At 40.8% G+C, this 24199-nt stretch overlaps 1 protein-coding gene across 4 annotated transcripts in view; it reads left to right on the forward strand.

The window, feature by feature from the left end:
* PLD1 (phospholipase D1) overlaps positions 1-24199 on the forward strand; it is a 135223-nt gene that overhangs the window by 44362 nt on the left and 66662 nt on the right. For 3 of the 4 annotated variants that reach the window (XM_069975187.1, XM_069975185.1, XM_069975188.1), the window contains exons 2-3: positions 18009-18194; positions 21153-21289. In XM_069975187.1, coding sequence (XP_069831288.1) covers positions 18041-18194; positions 21153-21289 — 291 coding nt within the window. In that variant the 5' untranslated portion in view covers positions 18009-18040. Of the gene's footprint in view, positions 1-6424; positions 6593-18008; positions 18195-21152; positions 21290-24199 lie in introns of all 4 variants that reach the window. The other variant, XM_069975186.1, reaches the window with a different exon arrangement.

A 24199-nucleotide genomic window follows, 5' to 3' on the forward strand; every position in this document is an offset into this window, starting at 1 on the left:
CCTGGACCTATTTTTATCGTTGCTCGTTCGCAAATCGTTCGCATTGAATAAGACATCGTTCGGTCGTTCTCAATAGATACGAACGCAATAGCGAATAAATAGCGAAGAGAAACGATCGCAATTACGATCATAAGTAACGATTATCGTTCCATGGAAATGAGTGAACGTTTTCAGGTCTTTCGCAATAGCGGTCGTTTGAGATCGTTAATCGTTAACGATTATCCAAACGATAATCGTCCCGTGGAATAGGGCCCTTAGGGTGCGTTCACACCTACAGGATCTGCAGCAGATTTGATGCTGTGTTCAGTTATTTAAATAAAATCTGCTGCAGAAAAACAGCTGCAGATCCTGTAAGTGTGAACGCACCATTAAGGGGGAAAAAAAAGTTACTTTAGCACCACACCTGGTTGTGTGCGGCCTTTCAACTTCATTCACTTCAGTGGAATTGAGCTTAAGGGTACAAACCCACTTGACGTATTTGCTGCGTGAATCAGTCTTAAAAATAAGCAGGCAAAACGCAGGTTGGCTTTAGACGATTGTTCTGCGTTAAAATACGCAATTGCGTATTTTTGAAGCGTGAAGCTTGTTGTTAGCAAAGCATCAGTTGTTAACAACGTGTGCGAAAAACGCATGTAGCTTCACGCTTCAAAAATACGCAATTGCGTATTTTAAAGCAGAACAATCGTATAAAGCCAACCTGCGTTTTGCTTGCTTATTTTAAGACAGATTCACGCAACAAATACGTCAAGTGGGTTTGTACCCTAAAAAAACAAAAACAGGAAGGACAAGAGTGGTTCTGTTTCTGGAAGAAAGTGGTCATGTTGTTCTAAGCCTGAATAATCCCTTCAAAGTATAATGGAGGTGGTACATGTGTATATGAAAACCACCATCCCTCACGCAACCTTCGATCTTCCAATTACTTCTTCTGTGCTTCCCCCTTTTTGTTTGTATCTCACACAACCGCCTTCAAGACTTTGCCTTCCCCATACTCTGTTGCTACCCTGACAAATCTGTCTCTCATCCACCATCAAGACCTTCAAAAGTAACCTGAAAACTCCTCTTCAAACTAGGTTATGGCCTATAATAATTCTGCATCCCACTTTGGCTGCACTTTGACTGTAAGCCCTCACGGGAAGGGTCCCCTCTCCTTCTGTGCCAGTCTGCCATTTACCTTCATGTAATTGGATTTGATCTAGTAATAATCCTTTTAGTTCTCCCTATCTCCTCTATAATGCTCTGGAATTATAGGCGCTTTATAAGTAAATAATAATACAAACGCAAAGACAGAAAATGCATGTACAGTTTTTAGAGTTCCCTTGGTTGCTGTGCAGTATAAGAGCTTCTATGAATTATAACATACTGTAAACCACAAGAATTGATCACTTAGCCAAACTGGACATTTAGTAAAAACATATGTTATATCTCCATAACAACCAGCGTATGGATGTATACCATTTCTACAAATAGACCTGCCGTACACCATGGAGCCTAGACTGCGTTCAGTACTCTGCGCTATGACGCACCTGCTGCTGAGGAGCTTTATGTGTGATACGTGGCAATCCGTCTCTTTCCTAGCTACTGACTAGTGTTTACCTATCACAGATTGGTATTTCTGTAGCTATGAAGTGCTCTTACGCTTATGAATTTAGCTCCTGTTACTATGTGATAGTGTAGAAACCTTAGCTTGACAACATATGCCGCATGTTCTAGCTGCAGGTTTATCATTTTCTGGTTACTATTAGTGTCTGTGATGTCTGCAGCCTAGAGACCATTAATCTATGAAGACTGGACTTTGATAAAGTAGCTGTGTGCTTATTACCTGGTGTACATTCTAGTCAATAAGCACCATGTCCGAAGCTCTTCATTGGAAGTGATTGATTCTGTTTCCTTGTCTGTTTATTAGTTTTATGGATTATATGATCTCTATAGCAGTTGAAGACCTTGTGGGTCATGTGGTGTAGATGTAATTCATTGTCGCATACAAAAGTGACTCATAGGGAACCTATATGAGACATTTCTGTCTCAAAATTTTTACAGCTGTAAAGATTTGTACTTGTAAAGTCCATTTACTTAAAGGGAATGTGTCAACAAAAAAGTGACCAATAGTTTTTATGTTAGAAAAAAAGTCTTTAAAATCAAGAATTTTCCATCTTCCTGTGTAGATTTTAAAAATCTGAAACCTATAAAATTACCTAAAACCTGCAAAACTGACAGCTGCATTTAAATGTGTTATTTCCCCCTTTCCCTGGTGTCTAGTGTGGGGGGGATCTCCCCCCTGCGATGCGACCGCGAAGGGGAGATCCCTTCTCCTTACCGAGCCGGGACTCTTTGCCGCACTGATGCTGATCCCAGCTCGGCAACCGATGTATCTGGTCTGCCGAAGACCAGAGTAATACAGCAATGATCTGATCGATCATTGCTGTATTAAGAATACTGTAGTAATCTCTGTGGGAGATCACTGCAGTAATACTGAAAGTCCCCCAGGGGGACTAAAAGTTAATGAATTCTGTAAAAAAAAGTTTTTATTAATAAATCCCCTCCCTTAATAAAAGTTCGACTCCGTCCCCCCCCCCTCTTTCCCATTTTATAAGTAAAATTAAATAAACAAACATGTTTGGTATCACGGCGTGCATAATCGCCCGAACTATTTAAATTATTACTTTTTGGATCTTGCAGCGTAAGCGCAAAAAAAAAAAAAAAAAAGCCAAAGTACAGATAGAAAGTACACATCATGGCGCAAAAAATGACCAATTAGCTCTATAGACCATAGAACAAAAGCGTTATAAGACTGGGAATAGAGCAATTTTAAACACACTTACTTAAAATCTGTCAGATAAAATAATTTACATAAATTACATATTGTTGTAATCGTACTGACTTGAGGAACATATATAACATGTAAGTTTTACTATAGAACGAATGGCGTAGACACAAACCCCCAAAATGCTGAAAAAACATTTTTTTTCTTCAATTTCACTGCACAAATAATTTTCTTCTGGTTTCACAGCATACTTTATCAAAAAATTAACTCTACCATTGTAAAGTACAATTAGTGGCGCAAAAAATAAGGGCTCATGTGGGTCTATAGGTAAAAAAATGCAAACGCTTTGGCCTTTTAAACACGAGGAGGAAATAACGAAAATTAGCCTGGTCCTGAAGGGGTTAATGTAATAGCAATGTACAATGTAGGATATAATATTTCATGTCTTACTATTCAGTATTATGCTAGAGGAACATGTAATATATATCTGTAGTTCATCAGCATTTAAGCTCCCAGTTTGGTTTAAATTTACTGTACAGCAGAACAAGATGATGGGTCTTAGTTAGAGATGAGTGAACCTGGAGCATGCTCGAATCCATCCGAACCCGAACGTTCGGCATTTGATTAGCGGTGGCTGCTGAAGTTGGATAAAGCCCTAAGGCTATGTGGAAAACATGGATATAGTTATTGGCTATATCCATGTTTTCCAGACAACCTTAGAGCTTTATCCAAGTTCAGCAGCCACCGCTAATCAAATGCCGAACGTTCGGGTTCAGATGGACTCGAGCATGCTCAAGGTTGCTCATCTCTAGTCTTAGTTTAATATGTTAGGTACATAGCCACTTCATGAATTACCAATGTACAGATTTGAAATATGGCGCCCAAAGTTGTAGTCACAACTAGAAAGTGGCAATACCTAGTTTATTAACCCGAGGTTTAGTGGAGCCTGGGTGACACCCGGTCTTAAAAAAAAATTGTTCTGTGCCCTGCCCTGTTGGCACCTACAGACCTCTAGTGCAGTGATTTTCAACCAGTGTGCCGGTCGCTGCTGCTGTCCGCCTCACCTACTGGCCGCCTGTAGCGTCCGGACGTGCTCCTCCTATCCAATCAGTGGAGACCGGGGGCGTGGTGCCGCAGCGCACCACGCTCCCAGTCTCCGCTGATTGGAGGAGCACGTCCGGGCTCTACGGGGGCCAGTAGGTGAGGCGGAGAGCAGCGGCGAGTGTGAGGAGGAAGGGGGGGGGGAGAGAAACAGGAGAAAACAATGGGGGAGAGAAGCTTGGGGGGGGGGAAACCTGGGGAGGGGAGAGAAGAAGGGGGTAGAGAAACATGGGGATGGGGGAGAGAAGTATGGTGGAGAGAAGCAGGGGGGAGAAGTATGGTGGAGAGAAGCACAGGAGAGAAGTAGGGGGGAGAAGTATGGTGGAGAGAAGCACAGGGGGGGAGAAGACAACAGGCCCAAGTTTCACACTGAGTGAGTATAAATACATTTAGAATCTATATTATTAACTATATGTATAATATGTACTGTTTTAGTGTCATTTTGTGCCATTTTGGTTGGTGGTGTGCCCCGGGAGTTTTTAAGTATAAAAAGTGTGCTGCGGCTCGAAAAAGGTTGAAAATCACTGCTCTAGTGCACACTACAGGCAAGCAGTGGGTAAAGTTTTTCTGGTGGCATGAACTGTGATGGGTTACTAGAACAATGCAACCTATTCCAGACAAGGAACTCTATTGGTATTAAGGTGTGGGTGGATTTAGAGAACATTTTGTAGTAATATAGTTATATTTCTTTAAGGCTAGGTTTACACAGGTAAAATAAAAGCTAAATACATCCTTAAGCCCTATTACACAGGGCGATGTGGAGACTGGAGAGCAAGCAAGCACCGACCTGTCAGGTCAGCATCCGCTTTCTCCTCGTTCCCCTACCCGCTGCTGGCGCTATTACACGTATCGACAGCGAGGAGAAGCAGGTGAGAGCCGGAAGAAACAAAGATGCCCTCCCTAGAGCTTCGGGAACCCACAAATGGCCAGAAATTCAAACTGCGATAGTGCTGGGAGGGTTGGAAAGTATAAAAAGTATATTTGTGACTGTGTGGGGTTGTCCTTTAATCTGTGGGGGGGACATGGCAGTGCTTTATACTTATCTGTCCTGCTCTGCCAGCTCACCAAAGACAAAACAATACTGTCTATACCAAGTGGCCATTTCCTGGCACGTTAGTGAAAGTTGTGAAGAAGATGACAGCAGGCAGCCTGGGGAGCGGCATTTATAGAAAATATCCTTTACATAGTGTAAATATGTCCATAATGCTTGAAAACAACATTTTGATGACAGATGCTGTTATTTTTTTGCTCTCAAATGATTTGGCTGGGACATGTTAAATGACATTTTAAAAGGTTGTTTCTATTTATTGATACCCTTCATTCTGCTGCTTGTTATGTTTATTACTTTGCTCTTGTATGTCCTGTTACTTATTAACCTCTCATTTTGTTATCGGCAAATGGGTCACATGTTAAAAATGGGCAGCATTATAGCATTTCTCTTGTAAAAGTAATTTTTTATCCTGGCTGTCATAATGTTTAATCCACCCAACTTTGACTTTGTTGCTTGAAAAGGGATTCTGTTAGAGCTGCTGTTTATGTATGGAAAGCTGAGAATATGTATTTTTTATTAAACCCACCAGCACCACCTCTGTCCTCAGGTTGTGTATGGTATTAAGGTTCAGCTTTGTTCACTTCAATGGAACTAAACTGCAAAACCACACCCAAACTGAGGACAGGAGGGGTTCTGCTTTCTGGTAGAAAATGGGCATGTTTTTCTAATCCGGGATAACCTTTTAACATTACACATATATTTGATAACTGAATTATGAAAGATAAATTAATATAATGTACTATATGTCCTACAGGAAGTGGTGTTTTCTTTCTATTTTGGAGGGCAGGAGAGGTTTTCTATAGATATTTGCTACTACTATGGACAGTTCCTGTCACATACAGAGGTGGCAGAAGAGAGCACTGTGTCAGACTATCACAATGACATTTACTGACCTTAAATAGGGTATAGAGAAAAAAGGCAAAAGGCAGTGCCTCGTGTGATACTATGGACAATAAAGGTGGAATAATAGGAATAGTTACAGGCTCATATTACCCCAGATGTTGGGGTTAGTCAGGGATCCAGATGGGATGTTTAAGTCCTGTGGTGTGGTGTTAGGCTGCAAAAGCTAGTTTAGGGTACATGGAGGGGCTCGTGAGGTGAACCAGAGGAGATGGGAAAAAGAATGGGTAAAAATAGCCGTGCCCAAAAAGACAGGAGTGGAGCAAAAGGTTGGATAAAAAAACTGTAATGTATTGAGTAATGCACATATAACACGTTTCAAGAGTACTAGGCTCTTCATCAGATAAGGTGCCATTTTTTTTTTCCTATCTCCTCTGATTTACTGACCTACCCGGCTCCAGTGTGAGGCTGACATCCGGCTGACATCCCTCAGCTGCTTCCTGGTGTGAAAGCAAACAAATAGGCAACACCCTACTCATCCTTGTTCACACTATGCAGTTTGCACGCTGCCGTGGCTAACAGACAAAAATAGGAAATTGCTGCAGCAAACTGCAGGTGTCAGGACTCACTTTATATACAAACATGCATCAGGTGTTTTGTTTTTTTTACAGGTCAGGTTCTCTAATAGGCCCTCTGAACGCTCTCTGATGGTACTTGAAAGGATCTACAAAGTAGAATGGCAGAAAAATGTGAAATTCAGATGTTAAAAACTTGATATTATAGCCAAAAAGAACGGGGGCTGTAATTGCTGATAATAGTGCTTCAAGTACTGAGTAAAGGCAAGAATACTTTTATATTAAATATTTTAATTTATACTTTTTAACAAATTGGCAAATATCTCTAGCCAAACGCAATCTAACTAAAAAAAAAAAGTTGTTGAAGACTTTGAGTGTATAAAATGCAGTGGTGGTCTGTGAGCTATCTGAAGCCCCTTTATTTAAGGAATGGAAGTATGAGCATCAATTATGTTTAATATTAATATGCAATTAATGTTTTCTCACTGTAATGTCTGGAATTGGTAATAAAATTCATGATTTTATAAACTCCGTTTAGTCCCAAAGCTCTTCATGGACTGTACAGGCAATACCACAGATGGCCTGACACACAGGAGTTAAGTTTGCAGAGCTCTTACGGTCTGGCACAGCCCCGGCTATGGTCACAGATGCGATAGAGCTGAGCAGATGTGGCTGGGTCCCAAACCTACAATTTATTCCATAAGGAGTTGACATTAATCAGGTCTCCAGAGCTGTGATTCATGTGAATGCGACCTTACTTCATTCTAACAATGACCTTATGAAATAAAAGATTTACATTTAACCTTGAAAGTGACATTTCCCATAAAAAATGGTGTGTATGAACCTTATCCTAAGTGAACTTCCCCTCCTCTTTCTTTGGGTCATAAGTAAAGCAGCTGGGAGATAATGAGAAGGGGAGAAAAGATAGAGGGGATGGGCAGTGGTCTACTGTACCATTACAGATAAGACCTGGAGGGATTTGCATCTTCGCATCTTGCACAAGGCTGAGTGCCCTATTACACCAACAGATTGTCTGATTATTTTTATTTTTTTAAGCCAAAGCCAGGAATGGATTTAAAAAGAGGAGAAATCTCAGTCTTTCCTTTATTACCTGTTCTTTGTTTATAGTCCATTTTTGGCCCTAACTATGCCTTGAACCTAACACTGTAGTGTCCAGCAGCCAACGTGAGATACCTGGGCCATGGTGGTACCCCTTCATCTCATGCTGTATCTTTTCAACTATCATGCTGCCGAAGGAGAGAGGAATGCTGTCAGGTGCCCAGCACCCGCTGATAATTATCTTTCACTCACCTGCTGGAGCATATGTTGATACCTACAATGCCTATTACAGGCCTGCTCTTAGACCAGGTTAAATTCTGTAGCCTTCAGAATGTATTAAAGCAGAAAGATGGGAGTGTATCTATGGGGGGTACAGGGGTGGCTGTTGCCCCTGGGCTCAGGAACCTGAGGGGCCCCATAAAGTATCCCTTTGCCGGCGGGTGGCAGCTTTGCTGTGCGGGGCCGATGAGTGAGGCTGGTGTGGGCCGCTGGAACAGGTTGAGACTGGCAGGGGCGCAGTGCCGGGCGAGCTACACTCTGACATAAGGAGGTTGTGCTGAGATGGGTGGGTGGGGGCTTCGCTGTGCTGACACGAGGAGGTTGTGCTGAGAAAGGCAGGGGCTCCGCTGTGCTATGCGTGCCGGGTCGGTGGGTGCTGGGACGGGGTTTGGGGGTGGCAGGGGCGCTCAGACACAGTGCCAGTCTCCTATGTGTCTGGGCGTCCCTGCACACTCAGTACATATGAGACGTCCTTCAACCTGTGCAGCTCAGACAGGGAGATAGTGAAAATACCGCAGGTACAGTCCTGGCAAAGTTGAGGTCAGGTAGCCGACACCAGTGACGGTATCTGTATTTTCACGGTATACCGCCCAGCCCTAAGTATGTCCACATTAGTCTTGTGTATAATGGAAGCCATGACATTAGGATGGATCCATCGCAGAATAGATCATCAATGATCCTATTTATTTGTAATGGAAACAAGACAAGATTTTCATCCATTTGAGGACAAGAACTGAGCCCCTGGTAGTAGGTCTATGTGAAAATGTGTCAGCACTTCTGTCTATGAAGATAAGGTCAATGATTTTGTTATAAGTGAGGATCTAAAGCTGGAAGAAAATGATGTTTTTTCACAGACACCTCAGTATGCACTCTTTCTCAAAGTTATTGCAGTCCGTACATTTGTTTCTTTTTGTTTGTGTAGTCAGGACTGTGAGATGATCATTCGTATATTAGATGATAATGATAATACGTAAACATGTGATTACTGTCCCAATAGAAAACCAGCCTACAAAAGTGGGTTATGTGCTTCCTGAACCTTTCGCTTTTCTACCATCCCCTGAATGTGCACTCCTGTGCCCCGCTGTATGCTGTGAAGGTTTGAGTGATGATCTGAGATCTGGACAGAGGATTAGCCTGCCAGTTATATTTATTTTGTCTATATTTCCATATGATTTTCTTATGACCTGGCTCTGCAGGAATTGCACATAGGCAAATTTTAAACTTCACATTAACTTTGTAGACCGTCTTATTGGCTTTTTTTTTTTTTTTTCTTCTTTGTATATAATGTAAGTCAATGGAAAAACTGATTTAAAATGGATGTAGTGCTCTGTGCCTGGGGTTTGGGAAATAGACCGCTAACGAGTGCAGAAACCGGGTGGCAGTTCAATAAAAAGGACCGCATCCATGCTCCCTGTCACCAATCTATTAAGATTAAAATCACAAAGTGATGTACCTGATGATACATTCACTTAAAGCAGACAATGGAAATGCATTGTGTAGGGGGGGGGGCGGCACAAAAATGGTACTAGACCTGGTATCGGCAATCTGTTACTGCATCTTGGCCTCAGTCTTCTCTTACTGAACTGGAACTGCTGACTTACCACGTACGCGCACTGTAGGTTCACTTATCTCTAGTTATAGCTTAAAGTGTCACTGTCATGTAATATTTTTTTTTTGCAGAAATCAATAGTCCAGGCGATTTTAAGAAACTTTGTAATTGGGTTTATTATCCGAAAAATGCATTTTTATCATGAAAAAGCAGTTTGAAGCTCTCTCCCCTGTCTTCATTGTTCTCCTATGGAGAGAGCTAAAGAAAAGACCAAAACAGGACAACAAAGAGTTAATCTACAAATCCCTCACCGTTATCTCCTGTGACAGTCACCAGTGACCTGTCTGAGCTCGGATTACAGCTGTCACCCAGCTCTGTGCCTGTAATCCTCTGTTATCTGCTTTCTGCTGCCGGCTAACTCCCTCCTTCCTCCTCCCCCCTCCCCTCTCCCTAGAGCAGACAGAGTACGACTCCTGCAACAAGTCACAATTTTCAGATTTTTTAGAGTGGATGAAAAAGAGGAAGGAGGGGGGGACCTGGGAAAAGGCTTTTTACATGCAGATAATGGCAGATTTGGCTAATAAACCCAATTACAAAGTTCCTGGACTATTGATTTCTGCAAAAAAAAACAAAAAAAAAACGACAGTGACTCTTTAAAGGGGGCAGCGTTAATTGCTGCCATTTTGTACACCTTTAGAGGACTCTGCTGGAATCCATGAGCTGGTGATGGAAAGGTTATTTCCCTTTTGTTTTTTTTCTAGGATTTTTTTTATATGACCTCTTTAATGACTTCTTGCGGAGATTGAGGTTTATATGATTTTATTGATATTGTTCAGGTGTGCCAAGACTTCTCAGCCTGTACATTGTGCGGAGACCACAGACATCAATATTCTGTTAATATTTATGAAGCCTGAAGATAACATTGTTAAACGTTTGATTAAAAACATCTTCTAGCAAATGTTTATAAGAAACATTGTATGACCTATTGCTTCCCTTAGTTATGTTCACACAATGGACTTTTATCTAAAAAAAAAAAAAAAAAAAAAGCATACCATTGGTTTTCTGCTGAGGATTTTGACAATTGGTTTAGCCCCATTCAGTAGGGCTGATCCACATCCAGGTTACCTGACATGGAATATGCATGATTTCTGCATCAAAAAAGTAACAAGTACAATCCCTTTACTATGGTGTAGAAGGCCAACTACATCTGGTATATCTCTTTTACCATTCCTGTATAGCCACCACTGTCCCATGTCCATTTACGTAATTGTTAATGATGGTGACGTTCCTGTCTTCATATTTCTGCTTGGAGTGTATAGTTGTATCTATATCTGTGCTATATCTTGTAGATATATGTTCTTTGCACCAAAATATTCTAATAGGCCTTTTAAAGTATAAAAAAAAATTGCTCAGTTTTTCTTTCTGACACCTATATACCCATATATATTCCAGGCTGTGCTGTCTCGTCTAGAGTGAAATATCACTTTACTTTTCATCTGGTTAGAAATAAGACTAGAAAATTCTAGTGTAAGAACTCAACCTTATAGTACAGTTATGGTGAGGGTGTATAGCAAGTGCACTACTTGGTTGGCACCAAAAGACTGGTGTATATAAATATTATTAGTAGGCTCTCTAGCAAAACCCCCTTTAAAAAAACTGGATTTATATGTTCGATGTTGGATATATATAGTTTCTAAGGGCAACGTGAGTAATATAGGTGGAAAACAGTAACATAATATGAGTCAAAGTTGCATAGAAAAACACTTTTTATGTTAGTAAAATAAGGTTAAAATTCATAGGAACATGCGATCTATAAACATATAAATCTGTGTGTAGTTCATAAGATGATCGTGAAAATATGTATAGTATAGTTCATAATGTAGGCATAACCAGTTTTTGTATGGTATAGTTCATAAAATGGTCAGAAAGATATGGGATTTTGTCCGTATGTGACTTTGTAGGGCCCTTGCAAGTCGCTGTAATTTATGACCACTATGCTTAAATTATATTAGTTATCATTCCTCTGTTTATCAATCCGGTATATAATGCAACAGTTAGTAGTAATTAATCCCATTTTCACAGAGGTGATACACTTGAACAATATATGGAATTGGTGGAAGTCCACCTCTCACCAGTCCGGAGGCTTTGTGTCTGCGGCCGCAGGTTGTGGGGAGCATATAGATTAGATGATTATTTAGCTTCCCCTGCCTGAAGATGTTTCAATCGGGAGCTCTCCTCGGATGATGCGGCAGAGATCTTATCTTGAGCGATGTTATGATCACAGCGATATACTTAGTATCTGGTTGTCTCTCCCGGTACAGTTGATCGTTCACCCTTGGCTGGGCGCTACTCCTGTGGTTGCTGTCGGTATGGGAGTGCTTTCAATGCATCCAATATGCAAAGAAAAAGGTAGGTGATAAGGAGTGGTGATAGTAGTTTTGGCACAGTGCGTCTTTGTATTGAATACTAATTGATACTAAGTATATCGCTGTGAGCATAACAGCGCTCAAGATAAGATCTCTGCCGCATCATCCGAGGAGAGCTCCCGATTGAAACATTTTCAAGCAGGGGAAGCTAAATAATCATCTGTATGCTCCCCACAAACTGCGACTGCAGACACAAAACCTCCGGACTGGTGAGAGGTGGGCTTCCACCAATTTCATATATTGTTCTAGTGTATCACCTCTGTGAAAACGGGAATAATTACTACTAACTGTTGCATTATATGTCGGATTGATAAAAATAACTAATATAATTTAAGCATAGTGGTCATAAATTACAGCGAGTTGCAAGGGCCCTGCAAAGTCGCATACGGGCAAAATCCCATATCTTTCTGACCATTTTATGAACTATACTATTCAAAAACTGGTTATGCCTACATTATGAACTATACTATACATATTTTCACGATCATCTTATCAACTACACACAGAGATTTATATGTTTATAGATGCGTATGTTCCTATGAATTTTAACCTTATTTTACTAATATAAAAAGTGTTTTTCTATGCAACTTTGACTCATATATATTATGTTACTGTTTTCCACCTATATTGCTCACGTTGCCCTTAGAAACTATATATTTCCAACATCGAATATATCAATCCAGTTTTTTTAATGGCGGTTTTGCTAGAGAGCCTACTAATATTTAGAAATAAGACTAGAAGATTGTTCAGGAGAGGGAGGCTAGAGATGGTGAAACAGCAGCTCTTTTGACAGATTCCACTCTGCACAGGACACAGCAGCCTGCACTGTATGTGAAAACATGCAGGCTATAGAAGAAAAACTGAGAAAAGTGGTTGTTACACCTTGACCAACCATTTTCATGTACCATTTTAACCTCTTAACGATGCATGATGAGGATACCCGTCATGCGCCCTTAAGGGTCAACAGAGAGGGCTCTCAGCATGAGCCCTCTCCGCAGCCCGTGGTCCCTGGTTGCTATGTGCAGCCGTGGACCGTGGGTATTAGCCAGCAGCTCCCGGCTAATTTAACATTTAAATGCAGCTGTCAATTGCATTTACATACTGCTTGCTCACCTATCCCTGTTGTCTAATGGGGGTATCCCCACCCCACAATGTGATCTCGGAGGGAAGATCCCTTCTATTGAGCCGGACGGGGCACAGTGTCTAAATGACGCTGATCCCAGCTCTGCAATCAGTGTATCTGGTCTGCTGTAGACCAGTAAAATAGCGCAATGATCTGATGGATCATTGCTCTATTATATACACAGCATTAATCTCAATGGGAGATCAGTGCTGCGTATATAGAAGTCCCCCAGGGGGCTTTCAATTACTGTATGTGAAAAAGTGTTTTTATTAATAAAAAATCCCCTCCCCTTTTCCCATTTTATAAATAAAAATAAATTAATTAACATATTTGGTGTCGCCGCATGTATAACTATTAAATTATCACATTCCTGATCTTGCACGGTAAACGGCGTAAGCACAAAAACCCGCCAAAGTACAAAATTGTACATTTTTGTTTGTATCAAATCCAGAAACAGTGTAATAAAAAGTGATCAAAAGTCCCATATATGCAAATGATGTACCGAAAGAAAGAGAACATATGGCGCAAAAAATGACACTCACACAGCCCCATAGACTGAACAATAAAACCGTTATAAGGATGAGAATAGAGCAATTTTAAAGATTTTTAGTTTTTTTTTAAAAGGTTTTAATTTTTTAAAAGCCATCAAATAAAATAAGTTATTATACAAGTTACATATTATTGTAATCATATTGACTTCATAAACATAGCTAACATGTCAGTTTTACCATTGGGCAGTGATGGCTAACCTTGACGCTCCAACTGTGTCAGAACTACAATTCCCATCATGCCTTAACAACCAAAGATATGGATTTGGATGCCCAGGTATGATGGGAATTGTAGTCTAGAAACAGCTGGTGTGTCAAGGCCATCACTGCCATAGGGTGAACAGCGTAAACACGAAACCCCTCAAAATAAAAAGAATTGCTCCTTTTTTTTTAGTTTCACTGCACAAATTTTTTTTTCTGGTTTCGCAGAATATTTTATGGTAAAATTAAGTCTGTAATTGCGAAGTATAATTGGTGTCGCAAAAAATAAGGGCCCATGTGGGTCTGTAGGTGAAAATATGCAAGCGCTATGGCCTTTTTAACACTAGGAAAAAAAGAAAGCGCAAAAATGAAAACTGGCTCAGTCATTAAAGGGTTAAAAGCATTTTTCTGGATTCGAAAAACATGGTTGCTTTCTTTCAGAAACAGAAAAACTGGAGCCAATCTTTTAATGATCAGGGTGGAATTGTAATGGTATATGTTCATGCAGTTATTTAACCATGGGGTTTTGGGCACGAAAACACATTTCCATGTTAAAAACCATGCAGTGCTTCCTTTTAAAAGCACTTTTCCTATTGACTTTAATGGGATATGACCAGCTGTCTGGCTAATACAATTTGACCTTTGTCAAGCCATTCAAACTACTGTTCACTTACTGCCTGGGCATATTGGGGACGCTGGCTGGCATAAATTGGGGGCACTTCACACAAAATTGCTGCCTAGACATCTCTAGCTGCTCAAACGTGACAGATAAGTTATTGAATGAAGTCTTTATGCTATTCTGGGCTATATGGAAAAGGCAGGAAGAGTAAATGATTATACCAAGAAATGTCAACTGTGAGTCACTGTATGTTGGTGTGGTGCTACCTCTGTCAGCGACTGTTGAGTACTGTATTCACTTGTCTGGTGTGTGGTCACTGTATAATGGTATTATTCATTTAAGACATAGGGTAGTATTAAGTCATTATATAACATTATTATTCAGCTAGGCCTATATTTGGATATAAAGGTTAGTGTTCTGTGCCTTAAATTAAATGTCGGGGTATTTACAAAGGTCTGCATTTGGTATATGCCAGGCTCAGTTCAGAGTAGGTTGGCGTAAAATATGGCACGTTTTATTAAGGAGTGCTTTTTTTGTGTGTGTGTGTCCACCAAAAAAGCTAATTTGTGCCTGTATCAGTAGTTGGTGTATGTTGTAAATGTCAGGCTTACAAAGAGCAGGACTATTCTTTATTTCTCTTTTGCAGGGATTGTGTTTTAGTGCAAAGGTTAAATGCCTGTCTTTTGAAACAGTGATATTCTCTCTTATTGATCCAATGCCCCACTTATCTGAAGTTGCATGTCAGATGGTTTGTTAGCAGAAGAAACTGCTTCTTCCCTCTTCTCGTTACTTCCTTCACCTGTTATGGATTTTCATGGGTTAAATAGTCTTGTAGATGAACTTCTGTGGGACCCACCACCTTGGTGATAGTTACAGACCCTGTATTGTTTATAGCACAGATCCATTCTGTTTCATTTTGGACTGATAAGTTTTGATGTTTTTATTATATAGGCTTGTGCACATGAATATATAGGCCGGTACTCTACCTCCTTTGCCTCCAATTTATATAAAGGCATATTGCTAATGAGACAGGAAAATTTAAGACAATCTTAACAATTTTAGAAAGGAGGATTGAACATTTGTCTATTATACATAGAATGGGTGAGTCCTGCATGTCATAGATATAATAAAAATGTTTAGCCTGGGGCAAGTAAAGGGCTGAGCATTATCTCTGTGACAGTGTGAGAGCGCACCTTACTTCTTATCTAACGCTTGACATACTTTGGCTTGAGCATTCTTGTTATCTTGTAGTGTTATAGTAGATAACTTGTCTACAATTGGTATTGCCTAGAATTTGTTATAAAATATGATGCTACATGTGATACTCAGTGTGGTTTATTATAGAAAGGTATGTGATAGGATAGGTTTTATGGCATGGGACGCCGACCTATACTTTGGCAGTGGGTTATTATACCAGAATAATGTTGCATAAATCATATCAACTACCATACTAAAATTGCTGTCAAATTCATTATTAATACTCATTAGTATATGAAATACATGTAATATTGAAGTTGTCTTTACATATTTTGTCTTTGTAGTTTAGTATTTTTCTGAGAGTTTCTGTCTTTTTTTTTTTTTTTTTTTTTTTGCATCCAGCACAATCTGTTGATGGTTTATAAATAAATCATATGTTGGCAAGTCTTTTACTTTTATAAATGTTTTTCTCCAGGATACGTATGAGCTGTTTTGTGTTTCTCAGAGCTTCTGCTTGGCAGTATTCACACATTGGATACAGCTAGTAACCTAACCTCATCACTTATGATATTCTAAACAGCTATTGCCACTAAAGGTGCAGGAGAAAAATAAAGTCAACTGAAAGATCAAGCTGTCAACTACTAAGGAGTTTTGGGGAGAAGACCTTCAAAGTAAAGGCAGATAAGGCTAAATATCACTACATATGCCTTAAAGTGACTGTACCACCAGGCCCAGGCTGAAGCACTGGAGGCGGGCCGACCTACCCCCAGTGGGAAGAAACCTCAGCCCCTCCATGACGTGACTCCATAAGAAACAATAGAACCCTATCATAGAGGGGCGGGGGTTTCCTCCCACTAAGGGTGGGTCGGCCCGCCTCCAGTGCTTCAGCCTGTGCCTGGTGGTAAAGTCACTTTAAAGAATGGTGGGAATACTGCATTGTCCTTACACGGATATTAGGAGATGTCCAAAAAAGTAATATTGTATATAGGAACTTATGCTAGAAACAAGTAGAAATCTAGATTAAAAAAAAAGCCAATAAACTATTGTCACTTATCATTTAAAATGACTGCACACAACATAAAAGCTTCCCAGTATAGACAGCACTCCTATTATGTGCCCTGCAATTGTTGACAGTATAGGGCGGTTGATGTCTCTGACACCATGCACACGTTCTTGTTTATGATGGGTCTGTGAAATAATGGCACCTGCTGTTGTTTGGTCTGTATTTGGGGAACCCAATAGATTTCAGTGGATCGGTAATTACAGATGAAAATATGGATGCACCATGCATAGGTTGTTTTGAAGACAATGAATCATGGTTTTGCAGTCCACATATACAATAAAATAGTGGGTGGGTGGGAGGCCTTTCTTCCACTTCTTCCGTTCTTACTAACATACATGTACTGTACTTTTGTTGGATGAAAATAAACACTTTAATGGTGTGTTCACACCTAGAGGATCTGCAGCTGATTTTCTGCAGCAGATTTCATTTAAATAACAGAACACAGCATCAAATCTGCTGCAGATCTGCTGCAGATCCTGTAGGTGTGAACGCACCCTTAGAGATGTCAAAGGGGGGTTATGCTGAATTAGAAAAAGCACATCTACTTTCTAGCAAAAAACAGTAAAAGCTCTGTCCTCAGGTTGTGTGTGGAACTACTGTTAAGCTTCATTCACTTCAATAGAACTGAGCATTAAAGCAAATCTGTTCCGCCATATAGCCACCCACGGTACCACGTTGTAGAGTTTCTCGCTCCATGTCCGCCCTTCTACCGATGCCAGTGTTTGGAAGAAATAGTTGCTGCAGGGCGGGGAGGCGCTCTGGTGTAGCCTAGAGCATCCCTGCCCTAGGTCTGCTACACCCCTCTCCCCGCCTCCCTTAATTTTCAGCACGCCCCTGGGCTGTATGGAGGTAGGGAGAGGCGCCACAGACCTAAGGCATGGATGCTCTAGGCCACGTCAGATTGACTCCCCACCGTGCCGCAGCGATAAAAGTAGTTTTTCTCTAAATTACCAACATCGGGAAACGCAGCATGGGTGGTTTGGTGTTTCAGGTTAGTTTTAAACTCAAACCTAATCTCAGGACAAGAGAGGTGCTTTTTCTGGAACTTGATTTGTTGTTCTGAGCTTGGATAACCCCATTAAGGGCCCTATTCCACCGGACGATTATCGTTAAATCGTTCGAATCTAATATATTAGATAATCGTTCGGTTGAAATGCAGTAAACGATTAACGATCGAACGAGAAATCGTTGATCGCTTTATAAGACCTGGACCTATTTTTATCGTTGCTCGTTCGCAAAACTTTCGCAAATCGTTCGCATTGAATAAGACGTTGTTTGGTCGTTCGCTGTACATACGAACGCAATAGAGAAGAAAAAACGATCGCAAATACGATTATAAGTAACTATTATCGTTCCATGGAAATGAGTGAACATTTTCAGGTCTTTCACAATAGCGGTCGTTTAAGATAGTTAATGATAATCGTCTGGTGCAATAGGGCCCTAAGGATGGTACACGCAGATCATTAGTGTGCTGTGTTGCTGTGAATCGCTATGGTTTCATACAGGCATTTATTGACTGCACTGTTTTTACAGGTGACATTTTTAACTTTTTAAGGTTAAGGTTCTACAAATAGCAACAAATGTACATATTAAACCTTTGTTTTCTTTTATCCCAGGCCCCTGTGTTAACAGGCTGTTAGTGCTTAACATGTCACTGAGACCAGAAAGAAAATTAGATTCTTCTACATTGGAGAAGATTGCTGCAGACATGAGTAATTTGATTGAAAATCTGGACACCAGCGAGCTTCACTTTGATGGGGAGGAAGTGGACTATGATGTCGTCACTGACCACAAAACTAGTGGTAAGTTCACACATGAAGGATATCAAAGAAAATTGTGGCTCCAAGCTCCTTTAAAAATCTTGTAAACTCTATTTTCAGTACATCTTTAAAATATCTAACAGAATTAAAAACTCTGCCAAAAAAACTTTGCTTTACAGTATTCAGTGTGTCATTCATATGATGAGATGAACATTAGCCATCACTACAGCAGTGGTCCCTATCTTTTTCAGCAAGTCACATTGACCTAAAACAGTTTTTTTTTTAATTAAGTCATTGGTGAGTGAAAGAACTGCCCCTAGTACAGCAGACACCATTATTTACATAATAATAAGAGTAACCTTTTACCATAACACACAGTATCTGCCTGCCTTATTAGAATATATCAGCAAGTAAGGATTATCTAACCTGCAGATGGATTCCTCTTAGGGTAGCTTCCCACTACCGTATCACAGCTGATTTTCTGCTGCGGATCAGTGCAGGGAGGCACTGAGGGACATGGCACTGGAGGGACACTGAGCATCCCTCTGCCATCATCCTCTCCAGCAGCCACAGCCCGCACAGCTCTGGGAGTCGGGTCGTGACATCACAATGTTATCCAGGAAGTGAAGCCTTGATGCAGTAGTAAGTGCAGGGAAAAAAGCACTTTATAAGCATTTCCTGTAAGAAGTGTATATTGGGGATTTGTCTAACTTTTGGGGTAATACAGTACTTTTAATAAAAAATTTTCACCAGACTTCTCCTATAATGACCTATTTTACTCGAGGATGGGTCATCAGTAATAAATTCCTGGACACCAATACAAGTTACTAGTAAGAACATATTAAAGAACCAAACAAAATTTCAGTGTGAGAAAGGCCAAGTGGCAGTAATAACGTATTGGTACAAAGTTCAGACTGTGCTAGTTGTTGTACCAAGTGTCTGTTATATGACCCTGACTCAGGAGCTTAGTAGTCACATGGTTTATGGCCTGATTTTTAGCTGCCATGTTAGTGTCATGAGCGTGGTGCAGATTCAGTAATGATGACCTAAGTGCCTGAAAGATGTTGGTAAGATCTTTCTTTTCTGTGACCATCTTCCATCAATATATGACTTAGTGTAATCCAAAAAAATTGGCCATTCACTTGTATGATATAATTTTTAGAACCATGTGCCATCTTGTCCCACCTGGTGCCTCGGTTTACTTTCCTTCACGATGCGTTTTCCCAGCTTTGCAGATGACTTTTCAAACTGAATGGGGCAGATCCCTGGGTCTGCGATATGTGCAGAATGTCATCAGCAGGGCTGGAACAGTGCATCACCAGGGGACGTAAACCATTGCACCGGGACGACCAGAGTGCCTGTACTGGACTTGACAAGGTGACTATAGCCTATGTTTGTTAGCACAACAGAGAGGATGTATTTCACAATCTGACCACCAGTGTGACCAGGAAGGATAAAAAGTTGACACCTCCCTCTCCAGGGGCTGTCAAACCTATAGTATAATTTAAGAACCCCTGAGGGCCTCTTACATTATTAATCTAATTCCCTGTACCTTGGGGAGCTCCTATCTATAAAAGAGCTACCCCTGAGGTGCAGTAGGGTATATCAACTGGTGACAGAGTAATTTAATTCTATAAAAAAAAAAAAAAAAAATCCAGTCTTCCAGTACTACTCAGCTGCTGTATGCCTTGCAGGTAGTGGGGTTCTTTCCAGTCTGGAGAGCAGGAGAGGTTTTCTATGGGTATCACTTCCTGTAAGACATACAGCAGTTGATAAGTACTGGAAGACTTGAGACTTTTTAATAGAAGTAAATTACAGATCTAGCACTTTCTGGCACCAGTTCATTTGAAGAAAAAAAAATGTTGGTGAACAACCCCGTGAGGAAGGCAGGACATATCAGTATTAGACACAAAGTTTGGAGCCTCTATTTGGAGTATGTGCTCGGAATAGCCCCTGGTGCGTTTGCCAAAGTATTATACCCCATTTACCTAGTCAATAAAGTGTATTGTGCTGTACTAAGCAGTTATATGTTGGTATCCTTTCCATATGTTTTATACAATGTGCACTTTTTTGCTCTTGTCATTTCTTTTGTCTGGGCATGCCAATAGAGCCATGTCCATCCAATAGTCCATCTTCCGCACGGAATATGGACGTGGAATGCCTGTAACAGACTCTTCCACCACCCTCCCCCACCCCCCGCCCGCCTCGGGCAGCATCTGTGATAAGATGCTTAGAGTGGGGGAATTGTACAGGTATGCACCGCGGTATAAAGAATCAGCCGTGCGACTGTCATTACCGCGCGGTGCATATCTGTACAGTTCTGCCACTCCTAGCATCTTATCACAGATGCTGCACGGCCGGTGGGAGAAGTCAGTTACAGGCATTCCATGTCTGTGTTTCGTGTGGAATACGGAACGTGTGACTGCAGCCTAAGACTTTCGCAGCAGATTCTGCTGATTTTCAAAAATTAACACTTTAAAAAAAGTGTGTATATGTATGTGTGTGTATATATATATAATAATAATTATTATTATTTTTTTTTTTATTTATAATATCTTTATTTATTTTCCTTTTCCCCCTCTTGGTAATATAGCTTGTATGGTAGTGAATTAAAATGTGATCGCACGTGAGCCACAATAAATTTATATTATCTACCTGTGAAAACTGTCATGATCTGTTTTTGCTTCATGTGGAATTGAGGGGAATTTCCAAGCAGATTGTATATTCTTTCTGTAAACAGGGTTTCTTAACCTTTGTCTATTAGCACTTAGCAGCCAAAACATGCATATTAATATGTTTGCCCTTCATTTGTCTATGTAACCTAGCTCTGAGAAACATATAACATTACTTCTTGGAAGCTTACATTGAAATCAATGGAAGCTTAAAAGATGACACTGATTTCAATGTGTTTTGGGGTTTTTTTGTATGTTTTTTTTTTGTGTTTCCACAGCAGATTTTGAGCATTATGTATTTTAATATTTTGAGACATTTTCCCCCTAGGTGTCAGCCTTCCATTTTCTGCCATTTATAACACAACTGGTTTCAAGGAGCCTGATCTTCAGTCATACCTCACTGGCTGCCCCATTAAGGTCCGGGTTCTGGAAGTGGAGAGGTTTGCTTCATCAACTTCCTCAAAGGTGTGGACTATAGATGTTTGTTTGGCAGACGTAACATGTCATACACACTGCATGTAGCTGCTTACTTGTATCACTAATCACTGTAAGCTGTATGTTTGAGGATATTAGGGATTACATAATGCAAATGGCTAATCCTGTTTAGCATTATAAAGCTTATTCTCCAAGTTTAGAAAAACCATTATCCTGCATCATATTGAGGAATTCCTAGTTAATGGGGGGAGGGGGGGCATGAGTTAGGATCCTGGACTCTTGGCCAGGTTGGAGGCCAGTTATAAAGAGTGTGTGTGTTTGTGTCTCTCTTTTTCTCTTTCTCTCTCTCTTTCTTTTTCTCTCTCTCTTTCTCTTTTTTTCTCTTTTTCTCTCTCTCGACTTTCTGTCTGACAAGACAGTGATGTAAGTGGAAACTGTGTAGGGGATTATATAGCTTGCTGCAAGGTTTTCTTACAGATTTCTGCTGATTGTTGGAAGTCAATTTGTGATGAGCTTATTGTCAGGGGACACATCTAACACCAAAGAATGTCAAAAGTTGACGCCCCCTTCAAATATTTAATATCCAATGGGGATGTATAATATACTGTCTCCTTGATGATCTGTGTTGTGTGTGTCTCATAACATACTTCTTTGGCCTGCCCTGAGCTCTGTAGTACTGTAATAGTATAGCACAGTAGCACTGCATTGTATTTTACAAGATATTGCTTGTACAGGTTATCTATGGGGCAAAAATCTAAGTGTTAAAAATGTAACCCCCTTTTCCTTTTATTAAAAAAAATCAACATATTTGGTGTCACCAATCATTCAGAGTGGTAAAATATTATTTTTCTTGCACAGTAAAAAACAAAAATGCTGTCACCAGAAATTTCTGTGGCAGGAAGGGGTTAGGCTCCAGTCAAGTGCAATACATGTAGTATTATACTCTATAGAATCTCTACTGGATAGCCAATCGGTGTGTGCACTTCAATATCTGAGGCTTCATTTGGAGCCTCCTTTGCTGAATCAATTTGAATAATAGGACAAAAATGCTGCATGCAGTATTTTTTTATATGCTCTGTTAGAATGTTGCATTATGGTGGACTCAAACCAACAAGCCCCATTACCGTCAATAGGGTCTGTTGGGTTCACTTCAAATTGCCAAATGGAATCTGACCGAGGCCACTGAACAGAGAGCATCCAACACAGAAGTGAACCTAGCCTATTCTAGATGTTTTACCAGTGAAATACTCATGTTTATTGGCTTGAGCTTCCAGCCTGTCAAAGGTACCACAGATTAGGACTGCCCGTAGTGTTTTATGTTAAATATGCCCTTAAAGGGAAACTATCAACTTGTAAAAAGCATCTAACCTGCTTGTATGTTAAGTGCTGAGGATGAAGGGAAGTTTCTTCCCTAAATCCTCTGCTCTGTTTTCGCAAACGTTGTAGTTTTAGCTATGTAAATGAGGGTGATAAAGGCACAGAGGACTCCTAATAAATATTCATCAGGTGCTCTGCAGTAATGAGGCTGGAGTGATGTCGCTGCAGACTGCCAGCCCTATACAGTGATCCCTCAACTTACAATGGCCTCAGGATACAATATTTTCAACATACAATGTTCCTTTTTGGACCATCGTAACTTAAAGGACAACTCCCGCGGGACCCCAAAAAAAAAAAAAACACAGACACACACAGACACCATACTCACCATCTCTCCGGTGACGATCGCCACTCGATTCGCCCGCCGTCCGCCTCTCCGTCGCCGCCGTTCGCCATCCAGCGATGTCTCCGACTTCCGGGTCCAGGGGATGGAAAAGGCTGCCAGTGCGCTTGCGCACCGGCAGCCTTTTCATTGGCTGAAGCGCATCACATGGCTTCCAGCAAGCTCAGCCAATCAGGGCTGAGCAAGCTGGAAGCCATGTGATGCGCTCCAGCCAATGAAAAGGCTGCTGGTGCGCATGTGCACCAGCAGCCTTTTCATCCCCATTCACTTTGCATGAAGACGCCGAGGAGGAAGAAGACCCGGACCGCCCCTCGGCTCTGACGTCGTCGTCACCAGATGCCGCCCCGGAGAAGAGGACCGTGACGATCGTAATAGGTAATGTATACATTCCTTAACTTCCGGGGTGGGTGGTCGGGGGTCCGAAAGTGGGGGAAGGGGGCCAGGCCGGGTATTTAACCACATTACAAAGTTATATAACTTTGTAATGTGTGTTAAATGAGCAAAAAAAAAATTTTGTGGGAGTTGTCCTTTAAGACCAGACTCGACATACAACGCTACAGACAGTCAAGATCTTTGGCACATGAAAAAAAAAACCTAGCTGATCAACCAATGAAAGTGGCAATTTTACTGGTAAAACCCCAGTGTTAGTGGGGTGCCTGCACTGGTTGGCTGTCTGGTATCTCCTCTCTATAGTACAGTGTGATACTACATGTCCTGTACTGGTGTGTGTGTGTGTGTCTGGTATCTCCTCTCTACAGTATAGTGTGATACTACATGCCATGTACTGCTGTGTGTGTCTGGTATCTCCTCTCTACAGTATAGTGTGATACTACATGTCCTGTACTGCTGTGTGTGTGTGTGTGTGTCTGGTATCTCCTCTCTACAGTATAGTGTGATACTACATGTCCTGTACTGCTGTGTGTGTCTGGTATCTCTTCTCTACAGTATAGTGTGATACTACATGTCCTGTACTGCTGTGTGTGTCTGGTATCTCTTCTCTACAGTACAGTGTGATACTACATGTCCTGTATTACTCTTTACCTGCCCCTTTGTGCACCAGGTGCACCCTGAAAATGCTTCTGTCCACTACATAGGAAGTAATTTAGAGTCTCTTGTAGCTCTTTTTGCCTGTTAAATGTAAAGACTTACTGCATCCATATGAGTTAGCTGCTTAGTTTCCTTTAAATTTTAATTTTTTCTCATTTTGTGGGATTTAGAAC

This window comes from Dendropsophus ebraccatus, chromosome 6 (assembly GCF_027789765.1).
Source record: "Dendropsophus ebraccatus isolate aDenEbr1 chromosome 6, aDenEbr1.pat, whole genome shotgun sequence".
NCBI lineage: Eukaryota > Metazoa > Chordata > Amphibia > Anura > Hylidae > Dendropsophus > Dendropsophus ebraccatus.